This window comes from Glycine max, chromosome 5, assembly GCF_000004515.6.
Source record: "Glycine max cultivar Williams 82 chromosome 5, Glycine_max_v4.0, whole genome shotgun sequence".
NCBI classification, from domain to species: domain Eukaryota; kingdom Viridiplantae; phylum Streptophyta; class Magnoliopsida; order Fabales; family Fabaceae; genus Glycine; species Glycine max.
In genome coordinates this window covers 11,902,684-11,922,938 of record NC_038241.2, presented here as the reverse complement: position 1 = coordinate 11,922,938, position 20,255 = coordinate 11,902,684, and the positions used below count along the sequence as shown (strand labels likewise).

At 32.4% G+C, this 20,255-nt stretch overlaps 1 protein-coding gene across 1 annotated transcript; it reads left to right on the top strand.

The window, feature by feature from the left end:
* The first annotated feature begins 12,697 nt into the window (after positions 1 to 12,697).
* On the top strand, positions 12,698 to 18,213 carry LOC100794641 (uncharacterized). The gene is made up of 2 exons (XM_026128556.1): positions 12,698 to 13,229; positions 18,086 to 18,213. The coding sequence occupies exons 1-2, from the start codon at positions 12,698 to 12,700 to the stop codon at positions 18,211 to 18,213; spliced, it is 660 nt and encodes a 219-aa protein (XP_025984341.1).
* The last annotated feature ends 2,042 nt before the right edge of the window (positions 18,214 to 20,255 follow it).

Genomic DNA, 20,255 nt, shown 5'->3' with positions numbered 1-20,255 from the left:
TAATGCATTTATTATATTTTCCCAAAACCGTGCTTTCTAATTATATTGATAGTGTCATTTTTTTTTCACTGCAAATATTTATCATGGAACTTATAATGTTATTCATGATTTAGCATAGATATAGTAAATAATTAATATTAGTATGAATTATGGAAATAAAATATGGTTACCATATTTTGTTTGCATAGAAATTTTATATGAAAGAATAGATAATATTTTACTGCATTTGTGTTAACTGTTTTTTTTTCAAACAAAAAATCAAACTTATTTTATCAATATTTCAAAAAAAGCAATCTCCATTTTAGTATAACATGTTTACCACATTATTTAAATTTACCATGTCTGATTATTATATTGCTAATCTAAATTTAATTTTTTTAAAAAAACCATGATATCATTTTCCTTACAAATGATAGGAGTCTATTGTTACAACTATATTTAAATTGGGCCTTCAAAGTTTACAAGAATTTGTCTTCTTTTGATTATCAATTAGCACAACAATTTATATTCTTACAGGAAGATTCCTGAATTCAAATTGAACATTGCTGCTTAAACCATTTTTATTAAAAAATAATATGCAAATGAACAAATGATTTTTTCCTATTTATTAAAAGTTACTACTTCATCAAATTTTATTTTATTTTATTATATTCATTATTATTATTATTATTATTATTGTTATTATGAATAAACTCTGAGTCAGGTTTTTTTCCCCTGTTGGTATGCCTTAACCTCAAATACTATCATTATTATTATACCCTGTATTTTTTAAAATAATATTGTAATAACCTCTATTAATACAAATTCAAAAATTCCTAACTTTCACCCAGACGGCTTCACCTTCAACACCAAAATTATTAGACATCCATTTATTAAATAATACACACAAATAAAACACATTCGACGAAAAAAAATCTCTATTTGTTGGTTTTTTGGGTATTTGATTCTGGCTCCAACTGTCGCTTTCTGCATGCATTTGCGATCATTCCTTCAACTACTACTCCAGCTTTTGCATGCATTCCCGATCATTCAAGAACAAAGAAGTTCTTACTCTGTCTTTGCGCATTCTCTCACTCTTTTCTTTCCTTGGTTTGGTTTCTTTCTTTTTGGTTTTTGTTCCTCCATTATTTAAAGTTCGATTTTGAAACTGCTCTCAGGCCTTCCATTTTTGTACGCATTTGGTGTTTCCTAGACTTTTCTTGGTTCTTAGGTTTAAATTTTCGAGCTGCTCGGACTTTCCATTTTGTGCTGATTTCCTATTGTCATGCATTTTGGTTTGAGTTCTTGCGTTTCTGTTTTTGTGTTTACATTTCTTTACAGTCACAGCTGTTTTGCTTTAATACATGCATGCTTGGTGTTGTTTATGCATGTTTATTTGTTACCCTCTTTAACGACCGACCTGTTGGGTGGTGTTTTTTTTGTATGCTTTTAGCCAAGGCAAACAAAATCGGGTTTAAATTTTCTAGCTGCTTGGAGTTTCCATTTTGTGGAGAGTTCGTGTTGTCGTGCATTTTGGTTTGATTTCTTCTGTTTTTTTTTCTTTACATCTGTTTACGGTCACAACTATTTTGTTTTAATACATGCATGTTTGGTGTTGTTTATGCATGTTTCTTTCTTACTCTTTTTTACGATCGGCCTGTTGGCTGGTGTTGTTTTTTGTATGTTTTTAGGCAGGTCAAACAAAATTGGGTAATAGCTAAGCTATCATTGCGAGAGTACTATTTTCCTATCGAGGTCACCTTGAATGGCCATACCTGCAATGTTTTTTGGTTGTGGGGCCTTAAGTTTTGGTCCATATTTATGCATTCTTGCCTATTCCCTGCTTTTTTAATTCATGTTTTCTCTGATGTTATTCATCATGACAAATTTTTTTTATGTTTGATAGATACTATATATTGTTCCTTTTTGGTGCTCCTGTTGGCTGTCGAAAAAAACAAAATCAGGTCAGCTCGATTATTCTTTTAATCTGAGTCATCATATTTATAGTCTGACTTATCATTGTTTTTTTCAATAAATAACATTCTATTTGTTGTTGTTATCAAGTTATCTGGTTGTTTTGTGGTTTCAATTTCTATGTAAGTGTCTGACTTTTTGTTCAGACTAATGGCACGTATTGCTGACAAGATAAAAACCATCGATGGATCTAAAGAAACTCTGAAACTTGCTGTAAGGATAACCGAGCTCTGGTTTGTTGGGACACCGGGCAGGTCTGAACAAGCTGAGATGATCATTGTTGACTCTAACGTATGCTCTTAATTTGTTCTTTTTGTTCATGAATTGGTTCTGTTTGTTGCCATTAATTAGATATTTGTATTATTCATAGGGTGATCAGATCCACGTGGTCTGTAAGCAAGACCAGTTAAAGGCATGGAAAATGGATTTGAAGGAAGGTTGTACTTATGTGATGCACAATTTTAGAGTCACCAAGAATGATGAACAGTACAGAGTTTGTGATCATCCATATAAATTGACATTTATTGGAGTTATGGTTGTCAGACAGTGTGACTTAGATGGCCTTCCTTTAAAAAAGTATAGATTTATAGATTTTTCAGATATCATTGTTGGCCAATTACAGTTTGACCTATTAGTAGGTAAGCTCAGCTAGATTTACATTTCTAATTTCAGCACCAGTATTTGTGGGTTTTGTTTTCCATTACTGATTTTTACTTGATTTTTTAGACATCATTGGTGTTGTTGACGAGGTTGTCTTTCGTCATATTTCACCCAAAAGTAAGAAAGTTGTTTTTAAGCTTATGAATTTGAGGTAAACGTCTGATATGTTCTATGAGTTACTAATGGTTGTATCACTGCATGGTTGTATGTTGTTAATTCATTGTTTGTATAATGAATTATTTTGTTTCAGTAATGAATTGGTGTCTTGCACTCTATGGGCCTATTATTGTGTTGTTGACCAATGCCAGAATTAAAGAGGGCCAGGGTATACTATGATATATAGTTTTTTGTTTTTCATCTTCATTGGATCCAACTTATGCTTTCATTTCTGAGTGGTACAGGATCCTATCCATGCTCGGTTAGCAATTCTTTGAAGGCTTCTAAATTGACTATTAATGAGCCACTGACACCAATTGAAGAATTCAATCAGAAGTATTTGCCTCCTATTGTTATTAATATATGTTTGTTTCTTTTTCCTTCGGTCTGTTATTGATTTATTATGTATAGGCTTTCAGAATTGGGCATTGAGTTATTGATTTATTATGTATAGGCTTTCAGAATTGGGCATTGAGATCCGGTCAATTTTGACACGTCGTTCCCAGTGGAGTTCACAGCCTTCAGGTTCTGCTCAGTTATCATCAAGGGAGACATTCATTTCCAAGTTAGAGGCAAAGAGCATTTCTGAGATAAACAACCTTTGTGAAGTAATTCACTTATATATGTTTACCTGTTTATCGCTTCTTTGGATGCCTCCTGCTAAATTTTATAGTTGGTACAATCACAAGGATTGTTATGGACAATCATTCATGGTGTTATCCATCTTGCATTCAGTGCTAAAAGAAAATAGATGTCTATCCAGAACCATTTGTGTGCCCATGTGGCAAACACAATGATCGGGCTGTGCTTAGGTCTTTGTTATGCTATTTAAATTTCTATGCCCCTATATTTATGTTTTAATTTCTTTTTAGTATTTAACCCTATTATATATGTTTCCAGATATAGAGTTGAAGTCATGGTCAATAATAAAGATGAAAACACAAAATTTCTCCTGTGGGATCGTGAATGCACTGAATTGATTGGGCAGTCAGCTGATGAAGTCAACACCCTCAAAATAGAAGTAGGTGTCTATAATTTCAAAATACAAAATTTAATGTTGGCATAATGTTTAATTTTATTTATGTTTTTTCCTGTTCAAGGATGGTGATCTAGATTTAAATGCCTCCCAAAAGCACTTGATAAACTACTGGGTCATCTGTTCGCCTTCATAGTCAAAATCCAGCCGCAATATAAAAATTCTACTGTTTTGAAGTGCTCCAGTGACTTAACTTTAATTAATGATGTTCTGGACATGTTGCCTGATGCTGAGGTCCTATTTTATGGAGTTGTTCCTCTTCATTATTGTTATATGTATATCTTATTTATATGCTTATTTATTTTTCATTGACTCTACCGGTATCAATCAACATCTTACGCAGACATGTTCAAAGATTGAAGCTACAACACCGTTTGATTCCAATGATCCTATCCACAATGAATGTGTAAGTTTTAAGTTTTACTGTCTTATTGCAATATAGTATTTGCATAGACTTATTTGGACCAGGATTCTAATCCACATTCATAAACATTATCGAATGGGATCAAGAATCCCGACTGCCATTTTCATAAAGTTCAGCTTTTGCATCGACTTATTATTATTGTTTGTTCTATCCAACAATCCATTTCTATAACAGCAGACCATGATCCACTTATTGGACTTCCCTTGACACCAACAAAACGACAGTCATTTAATGAATGTGATGATGAAGCAAGAAGCTCCCAGATTTCACCAGCTCAGTTATCGTTCAACAAATTAGCAAAACATGAGAAGATAGAATATATTTTGTTGCTTAGGAATAGCCAACACTTTTTGCTTTTTTGTTGGTTTTTTGGAAATTGTAATTGAACTATCTTTGTTTTATTTTGGTGTCTAATCCTGGATGGCATGGGCTATTCCAGTCTAACATCCTGTTTATTTGCAAATTGTAATAGAACTCTTTAATTTGTTTTATTTTCATCTATGATTCTGTCAAACATTACGCTTATACTAGCATGCATTATTCCAGGCTGACATGTTGTTTATATCTTTTGCACAATGTTTAGATGTGTTAATTTATTAACCGAGATTATGTTTTATTATTTTTTTTATAACAGATTTTTTTTAAGAAATATTATTTATTCCACGATAACTGAAGCATGCATGGATGATTCGTTGTTTATAATTGAGTAAATGTCTTGATTACCAAATTTGGTCAACGCCTCTGTAGAGCTTAATAGCCTAAGCTTAATTTAATTTAAGTTAATTTATGATATGTATCGAGCAAAATATGGTATCCACGTTCGCATCTATACAGGAAGAAACAAAAATTGCTCTAATGTATTCATCATATAATTTTGTACACTTTTATAAAATAACATAAGCTATGACTTGAAAGAAGGGCAGGCTAAATGTTTTATCAATGAATGAATTATACTTATGTTCGTCACAACATACTTGATATCAAATTCCTTATCGATCAACACCTGTATCGAGCTTAATAGCCTGAGTTTAATTTAATTTAAGTCAATTTATTATATGTGTCAGACAAAATCTGGTATCCAGTTCCGCATGTATACAAGAAGAAACAAATATGGCTGTCATGTATTCATCATGTAATGTCATTAACTTTTTAAATATTATACAAGATATGACTTTAAAGAAGCCGAGGCTAAATATTTTATCAATGAATGAACGCTACTTCTATTGCTCGCAACATACTTGATATGAAGTTCCTTATCAATCCTACCAATTCATGTCTATAGGTACATGTGTCATTACTATTTAAATTAAAAGTATCCAGATTTTGCCAGCTGTAAATTTGAAATTTGTTATTACACTCTTTTAGTTGCATTTCATTACTTATTGCTTAAGTTAATTATGACAGAGCTCATTTGAATAAGCTTTAACCAAAAAAAGTTCAACTACAACGTCCTCAACAATCCTCGCTGTTTGTTTCTGTCTTTTACCATTTGAGTTTGCAATATAATTGTTCCTTCCAACAACACTCCACTGTCCAAATATAAACTACAATGTCATCAACTGAAGACAACAGGAACATGGAAAACCATAGATTTATAAGCAAGTCTGATTCAGCAAAAGTCAGGAGCAACAGAAAGCGTATTAGACAACAAAAAGTCCATCTTGATGTTCAGCATAGTGTCCATGCAAGTCTCAATCCAGCTTCATCCCATACTGAAGATGATTATAACTAACCAAAGACACCACCTCATAGTGTTCATGCAACTGCCAATCGGGCTCCACACGATGCTGAAGATCATTGTGCGTTATCAAAGTTAACATTTTTATATCTTTACATTTAGCTCATATTAGTAAATTATGTTGATACAATATCCATATATAGTTTGTTGTTAAAATGTAAGAAATTCATAGATTTGATGCAAGATTATAGCAATGCATGTCATTTCAGCATTCGGTTTGAATCATTATCATTATTTGCTATTTTTATCATCCTTTTGCTGTTTTGAAGTTAATATCTGCGATTCATCTGAGAATGAGACTTCTGGATCAGCAGAAGGTAGGATTACAAATCTCCTTCATTGATTTATTAATTTCACTTCTAATCATAATACCTAACTACAACTTTCGTAGAATCTGAGACTATTTCTTCAGTTGGATATCCAAATTGTGAATCCTTGCATCATGATTCTTCAATGGACACAGGAGGTAAATGTCTTATACAATTCTTTTTGTTTTTTAAATGACACAATAAAACATATTCTAAAGTATTTTGATGTTCGCTACCAGTTAATGTTCTTATATCTATTTTAGCCATTCCTATAAAAAAAATTCTCGATGGTTACGGTTATGGTATAATATCTAATGTTATTATTCCAGAATATTTTGATCTTGGTGACTAGCTCATACAATGTAGACATTGTAATGCTAAATGTGGTATAATGAAAACATATCAAAACGTTCAAATGGCTCAAGCCCACGATTCAGCCTATGTTGTGGAGATGGCAAGATTGAACTTCCATTGTTACAGAATCCACCTAAATTTTTGTAGCAACTTCTATTTGAGCAAAATACAGCTCATGCAAAAAATTATCAACAGAACATAAGAACTTATAACATGATGTTCGCATTTATTTCTGCTGGTATTAAATTTGACAAAACAATTGGTCATTCGAGAGGTCCTCCTACAATCAGAATTCAGGGTCAACCCTGTCACAGAATTGGAAGTCTATTACTAATGCCTGGAATAGAACCTAAATTTGCACAATTATATATCTATGAAATAGAAAATGAAGTTCAAAATAGAATTAACACCATGAGGTAGTTAACAACACAGTGCCAATATAAGATCCCTGATTTAGATTGATGTCCATTGTTTATTTTACATTAACATCCTCTTAATTTTTTATATATTTGAATATCTGGATTTTCAGCCACTATTATGAAATAGAGGCACATATTGTCTCAAATTTGCAAAAAATGTTGGATGAAAATAATGCTCATGCAAAAAGTTTCAGGATGGCAAGGGATAGATTGACAGACACTCAAGTGCATAATGTCAGACTCAAATTGATTGATGGTCGTACATATAATATACCAAGTGTTCCAGAAGTTGCTGCACTTATTGCAGGTGATATTGATGCAAATTCAAACATAGATATTATTGTTGAAACTCAAAATGGGCAATTACAGAGGATACATGAATTACATTGTAGTTATCTAGCTCTACAATATCCTCTATTGTTTCCTTATGGAGAGGATGAATATAGGACTGACATTCTACATCGTGATACATTAAGTGGGAAAAAAAGAAAAAGGAATCGTCTTACAATGAGAAAGTGGTTTGCTTATAGACTACAATGCAGACCCAATGAAGGTCAAACTCTGTTGCATTCTAGAAAACTATTCCAGCAATTTGTTGCTGAAGGATACACAATGATTGAATCCGAAAGACTCTCCTATGTTAGATGTGACACCCTCTATCCCACACATATATGTACTAATAATAAAAGAAATAATTAAAAAAAATTAAACTTAATTCAAGTTTTAAAACATATTTAAATACAAGCCTTTCAAGAGGGTAGCAGGCTCACATTCACCTTTCTAACATCATCATAAAACTTTTCTAAATAAATAATAAATTCACTTCGGCTCAAACAAGGCCGTCTATAAAACCCTATACCCCAATGCCACATCCTATCAGAGGGTTGTGTCCCGACGTCCTTCAGCACATGGTTCCTTAAAGCAATTCACCTAGTCATCTGCTCCCTCGAACACAAAGTTCAAGATCATCTCAGGATCCAAACACAAACAACACACGGGGAGTGAGTTATCACATTCCTAACTAATAGCGAAACAAGACAACTAGATATACATATCATATAAACCAAATAAAACTTAGTTACACGTAATTCACATAATTGCACCACTTTGCCATTCAAAGTTCACTTTTCAATCATCAATCACATTACACAAGAATCACACGCTCTGATCAAGACATAATAACACATCAATTTCATAATAAACAATTAGCAAGCGCATGAAACAATTATGCTAAGACTCAAGCCTATATGCAATGTGGTACCATGTCAGTGAAAAACCACCCTGGGGCGCTTAGGAGTACATAACAAGACACACCAAACAATGGGTCAGGTCACTCTCACTAAGTAAGATCATAGGGAGACCAGTCAGGGTCACGATGTTTTGCGAGAATGCTCCAACCATATGGGATCAGCATAGGCTTAAAGAAGCACTCAAACCCGGTGACCCCTAAGGCCTACACTCTGAAGGGTCCGTCAGGGTCTCTCCCTCCTGATTCAGGTCCAACCCCTAAAATCATTTTAGCACACAGACACTGCTCGTGAATTATACAATACCCATGACCTCACACTCGTGTGCTAAACAAGTACAACATATTGCACTACAATTTAACACTAGTTCCTAAATAGGAAACCTCCACTTTCTCTTTAACACTGCGCATTTACAATTTTCTCAAGATAACACTGGTCGGGTTATTGTATAATTCACAGCTTACAACATAAATAATGTCACATCAAGAGTTAATCACACACTTATTCACAACCAAAACTCATTCACAATTTCACATCTCATAATGTCACAATCCACCATCACATGTTTTCACGTATCTCACAATTCAACACATGTTCTACTTTACACTTTTACTCAATCTCAATAACAATATATTATAATCTCAAGGCAACATATTATTCCATAATTCATCACATATTTCATTTATAAACACTGCTCATGAATTATAAAATACCACGACCTCACACTCATGTTTCAAACATGTTTAACACAATTGCGCTACAATTTAACACTGGTTCCTAACTAGGAACCTACACTTTCTCTTTAACACTGCGCATAAACACTGGTCGGGTTATTGTATAATTCATAGCTCACAATATAATTAATGTAACATCAAGTGTTAAACACATCCACTTATTCACAATCGAATATCATGTCCACACTTTAACATCTCATAACATTCCTAATGATATTCATAAGGTACAACACACACATGTTCATCAAATTTAACCATAATATTCTCAAACTCCAACACTTAATAATTTTTGGAATCATACTATTACACTCTACAATATTATTTACATAAATTATTAATATAAATAACTACCTCTATATATATAAGCTAGCATACATCATATTGAATCACAAATATCAAAGTAAGCTTTCAATGCACAAATTCTAAATAATTATATGAACACTTTGGTCAATTTAAATTATGATATTAATTTTTTAAATTATATATAAAAACCTAAAAAAGCAAGAAAAAGAGAAAATACAAAATCAATATCTCTCTCTAAATTTTTCCTTACTTTATTTCATCAATTCATATTAATTAGAAAAATGCTCGATTTATAGGGTTCATGCTCAACACAATAGCATATCAATTTCACAACAATTGGTCTGTCAAACATATATAATTCACTGTAATAATTATAAGGATAAAATGAAAATTGTAAAAACACCCCAAAACTCATTCCAATTAATATCTCTAAGGATCCCTACACATGTTCTCACTAATCCCCAATTGTGAATAACTCATCTCTTACCTCTGAGCGGACTCACGTGTCTTCAGCTAAAGATAGCAGCATCTCTAGCAGTTCCCTGAGATTTCTTCAGTTATTCCTCCGACTGCTCCGATAGAATTCTCAAACGTCAGAGAGACGGAGAAGAGATTGAAACCTCCACTTGTACTGTCTTCATGCGATTCCTTTTTCTCCCTCCACAAATATTATCTCTCAAATCCCAACGGTGAAAGTGTGTACAATTGAATTTCTAATAACATATCCGAATTTGATGAAAATCCAACGGTTAACGAAATCGGGATCATAGTTTTATCCAGAAAGTTTTGGGTTTCTGCGGAAATTAAAAGGCTACGATGCGAAGGGTTTTTCTATAAGTTCAGGCAGGATTTTGAAATTCCCAACGGTGAGAATTCTAGGAATTAGGATTTGAACCTGGTGTTTAAATTTCACGACGATCCAACGGTGAATGAGTCCGAGATCGTCGTTTTTCTGAGACAAGTTTAGTGAGTTGCGGGAAAAAGAAAGAGTTTTGAGAGGAGAAGGGGATAAACGAAAATGAGAGACAGAGGAGGCTGATGAGTCAGTCTGAAAAACCTAGCATGTTGCTATTTATAGCTAGAGGCATTTACGACCTATTATTCACTCTATTTATTTATTTTTATTATTTTTACTAAAAAAACTTTTTAAATTTATTTATGAAAAAAAATGGAATGTTACATTAGAAACAACCAAAAGAAACTCAGAGTTGACAAGTTCTGTAGCTTGCAATAGTCATCCGAAGCTGGAAATACATAAGGTTTATGCCAAGGCAAGAGGATCATCTTACCTTCAACCTTTGTTGGCAGTCCACGTTACATGGATCAACTTTATTTTGATGGCATATCTATATGCAGTCACGTAGGCTTCCCAAATCTTTTTATTACTTTTACTTGCAATCCAAATTGGCTTGAAATTCATAGGCTGCTGACACCTTTGAATTTGACAGCAATAGATAGGCCAAAAATAATCTCCCGCATTTTCAAGCTTAAATATGAGCAGATGTTATCACACCTTACAAAGAATCACCTGCTAGGCAAAGTCGTCGCATGTAAGTTGATGCTAATTCCTATTTGTAGTGCTACAAATAGATAAGCAATTTATTGTAAATTATGTTTTCTTTAATACCTTTCTATTAATCATATTTGGTTACAACTACAGACATGTACACAGTGGAATTCCAAAAATGAGGGCTTCCTCATGTCCATTTATTGTTATTTTTACACACCAACAACAAATATCCATCTCTAAACGATATTGATCATATTATATCAGTAGAAATACCTTCACAGAAAGATGATCCAGAACTCTATAACTTAGTGCAAAATCACATGATTCATGGTCCATGCGGAATTTTGAGGCCTGCATCTCCATGCATGAAGGAAGGCAAATGCAGTCGATTTTATCCAAAAAAATTTTAGGCCCCAACTCTTATAGATGGATATGGTTATCCTGTATATTGTAGAAGAGATACTGGTCAGACAATAACCAAGAATGGTATTATAATTGATAATAGATGTATTGTACCCTACAATCCAAAATTGCTGAAAAAATACCAAGCACATATAAATATCGAATGGTGTAACCAAAGCACTTCTATCAAATATTTATTCAAGTACATCAATAAAGGATACGATAGAGTTACCGTTGTGATGGTACATGATGACAATGAAACAGTTCCGCATGCAAACACTCCAAATGGTGAAATCAAGGAATATCTGGATTGCAGGTATGAACCAAGTTTAATATGTAAATCATCTTATGATTGTATTTTAAATATTTTTTTTATTACAGATACATTTCTCCATGTGAATCTACTTGGAGGATCTTTGGTTTTCCAATACATGGTAGAAAACCTTCTGTAGAGAGGCTACAGTTTCATCTTCCAAGCCAACATAGTGTTTTCTACCAAGACCATGATGATATTGATGATCTCCTCTCCAACCCAAGCATTTCTGAATCAAAATTTATAACTTGGATGAATACAAAAGATTGGGGCTCAGCACCTTATCTAAGGAATCTTTTTGTATTATTACTTTTGACAGGTACCATGAACAAACCTGAAGAAGTATGGGAAAAAACTTGGCATTGGTTAAGTGATGATATTGTATATAGTCATCGCAGATCATCAAACACTCCAGGTTGGCTTACATATAGCTTGACACAGAAAACTTTAATCATAAACATTATCTAACTTCCTTTTCAAATGTCTTAGGATTACATATTGATGACTCCAATCTGATGAATCTGGTATTGCTTGAAGTTGAAAAGCTGTTACAAGCCAATCAAAGATCACTTAAAGACTATCCTTCCATGCCATATCCTGAGAACGCAAATTTACTTAACACATGCAGACAACCACCTCATTTTGTCTGAGCTGAATTTCATCAATGAAGAACTTAGATCCGAATTCCTTAACCATTTTTCTCAAATGACAGGTTTATTTATTGTACTAACTTGGCTTCCTTTTTTTCCTCCCTTATGTTTCACTATGGAATTTCAACCTATTATTAAAACCAGAACAATCTTTATGCCTACAGACCAACAAACAAAAATTTATAACCAAATTATTCAGGCTGTCAATAAAAATGAAGGTGAAATGTTTTTCTTATATGGATATGGAGGAACAAGAAAAACATTTATTTGGAAGACACTTGCAGCCTCATTGAGAGTTGACAATAAAATTGTTATTATGGTTGCTTCTAGCGGCATAGCTTCTTTGTTATTGCCTGGAGGAAAAACAACACATTCAAAATTAAAAATTCTTGTTCCTATATTTGAAGACTTGACATGCAATATTCATCAAGGAACATAATTGGCTGAATCATTGAATGAAGCAAGTCTTATCATCTGGGATGAAGCCCCCATGGCTCACAAATTCTGTTTTGAAGCACTTGATCGAAGTCTAAGAGATGCTATTAAGGTGAAATCAAGTTCTGATAAAATCTTTGGTGGCAAAGTTATGCTATTTGGTGGAGATTTCCGGCAGATTCTGCCAGTCATTCCTAGAGGTAGCCGCTCTGATATTGTTAATTCAAATATTAATTCAACTTGTCTATGGAATCATTGCCATGTTTTGGCACTGTCGAAAAACATGCGTTTAGAAGCCAATACAGATGCAATAGACAAAGAAGAAACTGCAGCTTTTGCAAAGTGGATCCTTAATATTGGCGATGGAATTGCTGGCCAGCAAAATGATGGCTATGGTTCAATTGAAATTCCAAAAGATCTGATAATCACAGAATATGATGACCCACTCTACGCAATAGTTAATTCTATATTTCCAAATTTATCTCACCATCATACCAATCCTGAATACTTTCAAATCAGAGCCATATTAGCTTCCACAAATGAAACCATACAAGAAGTTAATGATTATATACTATCATTGATACCAGGTGATTATAACATACTTAATCTAATTCTTATTATATATAAATTTGGACTCTATGTCATTCTTATCAAACATTCTGCAGGATTACTAATCAAATCTATTAAATATTTTTTCTCCATACTAATCTTCTAATTTTTTACTCTTTTTATTCTTTATCCGATATGATAACCTGATAAAAAATCACAGGTGACCAAATGGAATATCTAAGTGTTGATTATGTGGACAAATCAGAAACACTAGAGAGTTCTCATTTTCGATCACTAACAACAGAATTTCTTAATTCATTAACAACATCCAATCTAATCATAACATCAAAATCAAAATTGGATCACCTATCATGTTGTTAAGAAACTTAGACCAAACTCAAGGACTATGTAATGACACTAGATTAATTGTTACAAACTTAGCTAAACATGTGATTGCAGCTGATATAATTTCTGGCAAAAATATTGATCAGAATGTTTATATTCCAAGAATGTCTATGTCTCCTTCACAATCACCATGGCCTTTTAAGCTTTTGAGAAGACAGTTCCCAATAATGCTTTCTTATGCAATGACAATTAACAAGTCCCAAGGTCAATCACTATCCTCAATGGGCCTTTATTTACCTAAACCTGTCTTCTCACATGGACAATTATATGTGGCATTGTCAAGGGTTAAATAAATAAAAGGCCTTAAAGTTTTAATACATGACAAAGACAAAAAAAATTCAAATTCTACAACCAATGTTGTCTTCAAAGAGGTCTTTGCAAATCTTAAAAGGTTAATCCATTTCATATATATTCTCAATGATTAGCTTGTATGCTATAATATTGATAGTTGCTTATTCATTCTCTAACATGTAGTTAGATACAAAATTATAGCTGCCAGCTTTCGACACATCAATTCCAGTTCCTACATATGATAGCTCCATTTTTGCTGCAACCTTACAAAATAATCCAGCAAAAAAAAAGCTTAAGCCAGAAGTTCAAGATATAGGCAAAACCATATTCTTCATTCATGTACTTGAATAAATATTTGATACAAGTATTTTGCTTACACCATTCAATATTTAAATGTGCTTCCTGTATTTTTTTCAATTCTGAATGCAAATGTCTAAGGCAAATCTATTTACCTAATATTTCATTCAATAATTGGTACTGTCCAGCATTCAATATTAACAATCATCCAGAGCAAGTTGAATCATTTGATAAATGCTACTGTCCAGCAAATACATAAATAACTTAAATCACATTATTTAATTAACATGATTTTAGGGAAACAAACTATATTTATACCATATATTCATTGATTAAATATTTAGCCATTTATGGAATACCAAATTTACTATGAAATACTATAAATACGTTTAAACAAAAAACTAAAAAAGATACTTAATCTTTAAATTCTTTAAATGAAAATAAACAATTTAAACTTTTTTTTTACAATCTCTTATTTCTTACAAATATCATCTAATACTTATCAATTACACCATATTTCACGTCTTCCATTTAATCATTAGCATTTGTACAAACAACACTTTTGCTTCCCTACATTTTTTAAGATATATATATTGCTCATGACATTCAACCACAAACTAGAACCACAACAATATTCACAATGATTTAACTGCCCCTACATGTCCAATCTACTAGACCAGCATTCAATATTCCACAATTTCCAATTTACTTGCCATGCCTCACGTCACATCTGTTGGCTAACCAGCACTTTACTGACTAATTTATAACACAAACATCATTTCCTTACAAACATTAACCTCTTTCAACTTTGCTAAAAAACAACAGCAACTGGGCTCCGACTATGAGTTCAGACTCATCAACTGCTTCAAACAAAGTAAAATTATTGACTCTTCTTTCTGATTTTGACTTCTATTTCTGATTCTATGATGAAATTTATTATCTACATTTCAAATTTCCTCACTTGGTTGCGGAATCCTTACCGACTTTTTCTTCTCTCTCAAATAATGTTTTGAATGCATGCACGCATATATTTTATGTTTTATGGTTGACATCCATTTGACATGTCTAAAATTATTCTACATTAAGAACTATATCAATTATTTGGACTGTTGTTTCCGTATGACCTTCAGTTTGTCTGCTTTGGAAATTTGTTTTTTGTTTCATGCATGTTGGGATGCATTCTCGAGCATTGCTTCAACTATTCTAACCCTGCTTCCTCTGTTCTGGTTTTTTCTCAGTTTGTTGATCATTTTTGTATCTTCATCACCTCCACTCGATTTTTTCGCCTACTCACACCTTCCATTTTGTTATGGATTTGCTTTAACTTCAACCTTTCTTGCTTTTTAGATTTCATTGTTGTTCTTGCTTACTCTGATCGCCCATTCCTAAAACTGTCATATCACAACTTAGATCTTAACTGAATTTCCTAGCTCAGGAAACCATATTAAATAATTTCAGACTATCAACTATACTAATTATTTCAACTGTTCTTTTCATATCGTGTTTATTTGTGCATGTTAACCTCCCTCATTAAATTTTGTTGTTCATCATTCTATCGGCATAACAATGAAAACACTCCAGCTCAAGATTACTTTTTCTTACATATATCTTTAAAACATTCCATTAAACTTTAATTCTCTTTAATTCCATGTATGTTTGATCAACAATTGTACAAGGTTATATCCATCTAAATGTCCTAATCTAGAATTACACATGCCTATAGAGGCTTAAATAACTAAATGGACACGACAAAAGATTAGAATTGAGTTAAGTATCTAACAAAGTTGTTAATATAATTGAATTAAATGTGAAAAAACCAGTACAGCAAGATGGCTAATCTGTGATGCTAATCAAGCTTAAGATAAGATGGATATTACATGGTCTGTAAAACATAAGCAATCAAATAGGCAGTAAATAAATATGAAATTACTACAGCACGAAATGTCTAAGATGAAACTATGTTGATGAGACCATCAGTTGTTTTATTCTCGAATAGCTTTAATACTTTGTTTCAATTAAATTACAGCAGAAAGGAAAAACATGGATAGACACCATTTTTCTATCATTTCGGCATATTGTTTGACAATTTTACTCATCTAAAATGACTAACCATATTTACACTTTCTGTACCGGCTTTATAGATTAAACTTTATTGCTTTGTTTCTTCCTAACTCCACATCTTTGATTATTATCTATCTGAATAATACAACTATATTGGTTTTTATGTCCAATCTCATTCTAGGTAGAACTTCCATTTATCAGAAAACCAGCAATCATGTAGTTTAGAGCCACATTCCATAATGACAGGGTAATATTGGATTAAAACTCATTTCTTTTTGGTTTTTTTCCCAACTTATTTATTATAATTTTACATTCAATATTTTCTTGCAGGACATCATAAAAGTCCCATTTTTTTATCACATTCAGTGGGCACCAGAATATCTCGAATATGTCTGTTTCAAATATAATGGACTTATATATCAAATCCAAGTAAGACTCCATAAGGGAAAAATCTTCTTTGCTGAAGGACTGAAACAGTTTAGAAAAGAATTGGTCATTTATGAATCTACCATCATCCATTTCTTTGTAATCGACCACATCTTAATATTCGACCTTCATTTTAGTCCACCGTTGGAACATCAGACTTCTGGAAGACCCTGGATGATATTCAGGCAGCATATTTGGACACTTGAAATAACACAATCAATGATTGACAGACCGCAACCTTTGGTAATGATAAAAAAATATTATGAGTCATATATAAATACAAAACTAAAGATTATTATTATTTATCCTCTTTTGCAGAATCTTCCAAACTGTATAACTAGACATCTAAATGCCTACGATCACCACATGACAATCCTTAGAAAATTTCGACCTCCGTTACAGTGAAATGTTATTGTTCTTGATATTGCAATTGACCAAACATATGTTCTGCAACCTTGGTATAAATTCCTTGAAGACAGTAATTTTTCTCATGGTGATGAAATCTCATTCTACTACACGCATCATGAACAAATTTGGGAAATTATTATTAGAAGACAAAAGAATTGGAATAACAACGATAGTGATAGTGACTAAATTAAGTTTAGGCTATTTCTTTTTGTTTACTAACATTATCTTCATCAATGAAATACAAACGATCTAATTATTATTAATATTACACATATTTGTGTTCATTTTTATTCTGTTTTATTGAATAAATTAAAATTTATACAGAATAAATTACAAGTGACCTGTGCATACGCACGGGTTACCAACTAGTTGTATATAATTATCTCTATTTTTCACTTATATGTTTTATATATACATATCTTAAAAATACGTCATAAAATCAAAGGGATAACATTTTGCCTCAATTTTATGTTTGAGAAACATTGTCCAACATGTACGTATTATCTTGAAATAGTTTTAATTATTATTTATTGATTTAAAGTCCCAACTCCAGACATTCCCATTCCTCATATATGTTGATGCTAAAACTGTTTGGTGATATAAGCTTTATCTCACCAACAACTTGTATATACTTGTCGTCTTAGCATCAGTATATTTTTCATTTTATGATTATCCGAACACTACTACAAATATTGCTTTTTACGTCACCTGTGCTACGACGGTTATTTAGAAAACCGATTTAAATAGTGACGCGGTGGCATTTTTGTAATTATTCTAAAAAATTTTGCATTTTACGACATACATTCTAAGGCGGTTATTAAAAACCGCCTTAGAATGTTATATGTAATAAACTTTACAACGGGTTTTAGTAAAAAGCCTTTGTAATTGGGTTAAAAAAAAACAAAGCCCGTAAAAAACCTTTCGTCCTAGCCCTTCTTCGTTACATTGAACCCTAGCCCCTCTTGCCTGTTCTGTGAGTGAACACATTGACATTGAAGCAACGTAGCCCTCTTCGCTGTTCTTCCATTTGATCAACCCGACGATGCACGTGGACAACTCTTCTTACGACTCGAAGTTCCTTTGAATCAGGGAGTTCGTGAAGAGCAAGGCTTTCTCCACGGTCCTTACAGCTAGGTTAGTCACTTACTTACCTTCTCAGCAATTTCATTTGCCTTCCCTGCATGGTTTCTCAAACAGATTTATTTTTGATAGAGAGAAATTTAAAGTATCATTTGAGGGTCCTTAGTCACACTCACACATGTTGTTGGAAGATTTTTTATTTTTTTTAATCAGCAAAAACAAATTTAATCAGAAGCACAAGGTCTGCCATTCAGTGGGCAGCATGCCTTGGAACTTGTCTAGCCTTTTGATGCAGTCACGGAACTGCTAATGTCTACGACGAGTTGGCTGGTGGATTAGGTGACATGCACATATATATGTGAATATGTTGGGATAGGAATAGGAGGGGGATTTCCTGTTGGGGGTTTAGGGGTATACTTTTATCAGTTTAGGAATTTATTTGGTTTTAGGAACAATTGGTTTATAGGTAAGAAAGAAAATATCTGTTGTTTACTAGAGGATAGGTTTTTCTTTTTTGGGACTGGTAAAGTAAGGGTTGGGTACCTTTGTACACGTGACCTCTTCCTATTAATGATACATTTTTTTTTCTGAAAAAAAAGAAAAATGTTTCATAGATAACCATTATATTATAAATCACTTAGAGAAAATTAAAATATATAAGTATCGTAAAATACTCAAGCAGATTTATTTTTGATAGAGAGAAATTTAAAGGGTGAAAAAATGATAATTAACAAACTAGGCTTTGTTACATTACTAATTCTGTCTTTCATGGCATTCTCCTTAAGAATCTTGAGCTTCTCCAAGGCTAAAGCTTCTGATGATTCCACTGCTTGTAGCTCCAAAAGGGTGAAAAAATGCAATTATTTAGATACCTTATTTTCACCTAATTTTTTTTAAAGACGGTTATTAGCAAATAATCATCTTTGAATGTCGAAGCCGACACAGCATTCAAAGAAGATTCTCAACTAATGACCGTCTTTGAATATCAAATTAGACACAACATTCAAAGACGGTTATTCAAATAACCGTCTGAATAACCGTCTTTAAATGTCCAATCAGACACAACATTCAAAGAAGGTTATTAGCAAATAACCATCTTTAAATGTCAAATAAGACATAACATTCAAAAACGGTTATTAGCAAATAATCGTCGTTGAATGTCGAAGCAGACGCAACATTCAAAGACGGTTCTTAACTAATAACCGTCTCTGAATGATTGTAATTTTCAAAGACGATTGTTAAAATAACCGTCATAAAAAGCATTTTACTTTTAACAATACAATATACAACGACGATTTGCAACCGTCGTTGAAAGCCCTTATTAACCGTCATAAAAAACCCATATTCTAGTAGTGGAAGTACTTTTCAACTAGTAAATATTTTTATACAAAATTATGAGAATCATCAATTCCGAGTACCTAATGCTACTACTTTTGGAAAGATGAATTAGTAAACTGTTACCTTTTTTTTTACTTTTAATAATATTCATGTATTATTATCTTTTATTTTTAACCAAAAAATTAGTTTATTAGAAAAATAATGTGTTATAACCTTGAAAAGGAGTTTACATTCATTTATTAAGAATCTGTCTTAAGTAATCATATCAAAGACTTTTTATCGATGTAATTCGATTTAACTTTAAATCTTTTATGGATGCAACTTGATTTAACCTTAAACAATCACTTCTAAGGAATTGCACTTTTTGTGTGTGGCTACTAAAAGTGTTACTCTTCATCTTTATCTTTATTTTAATTTTTATAAGGCTTAAATATGTTTTTGATTCATGATATATATTTGAATTTTTTGTTTAATCCATGATAATTTTTTCCTTCGAATCGGTTCCCTAATATTTGAAAAGTTTTGTTTTATATCTTTATTGTCAGTTAAGTAATGACATGTTCGTTAAATATTTGATAGTGCAATTTGTGACGGCTAAAAGATCGTCAGTATTTGTTAAAAATCACCAATATTTGTTTCAACTCAATTACCCTTCCATACACCCCCAATTCCACAAACCCTAACCCTCTGCTCACTCCATTTGGGATTCAAGTCTCTTCAGTTTCATTCCTTCTCTCACACACTTCTCCTCACTCTCC

What these genes read in the sequence shown, in the direction of transcription:
- LOC100794641 (XM_026128556.1), top strand. Translation starts at nt 12,698, where the DNA reads ATGGCTCACAAATTCTGTTTTGAAGCACTTGATCGAAGTCTAAGAGAT. An exon ending in TATACTATCATTGATACCAG is followed by an intron (nt 13,230 to 18,085) that starts GTGATTATAACA and finishes GAAGCAACGTAG; the next exon opens with CCCTCTTCGCTGTTCTTCCA.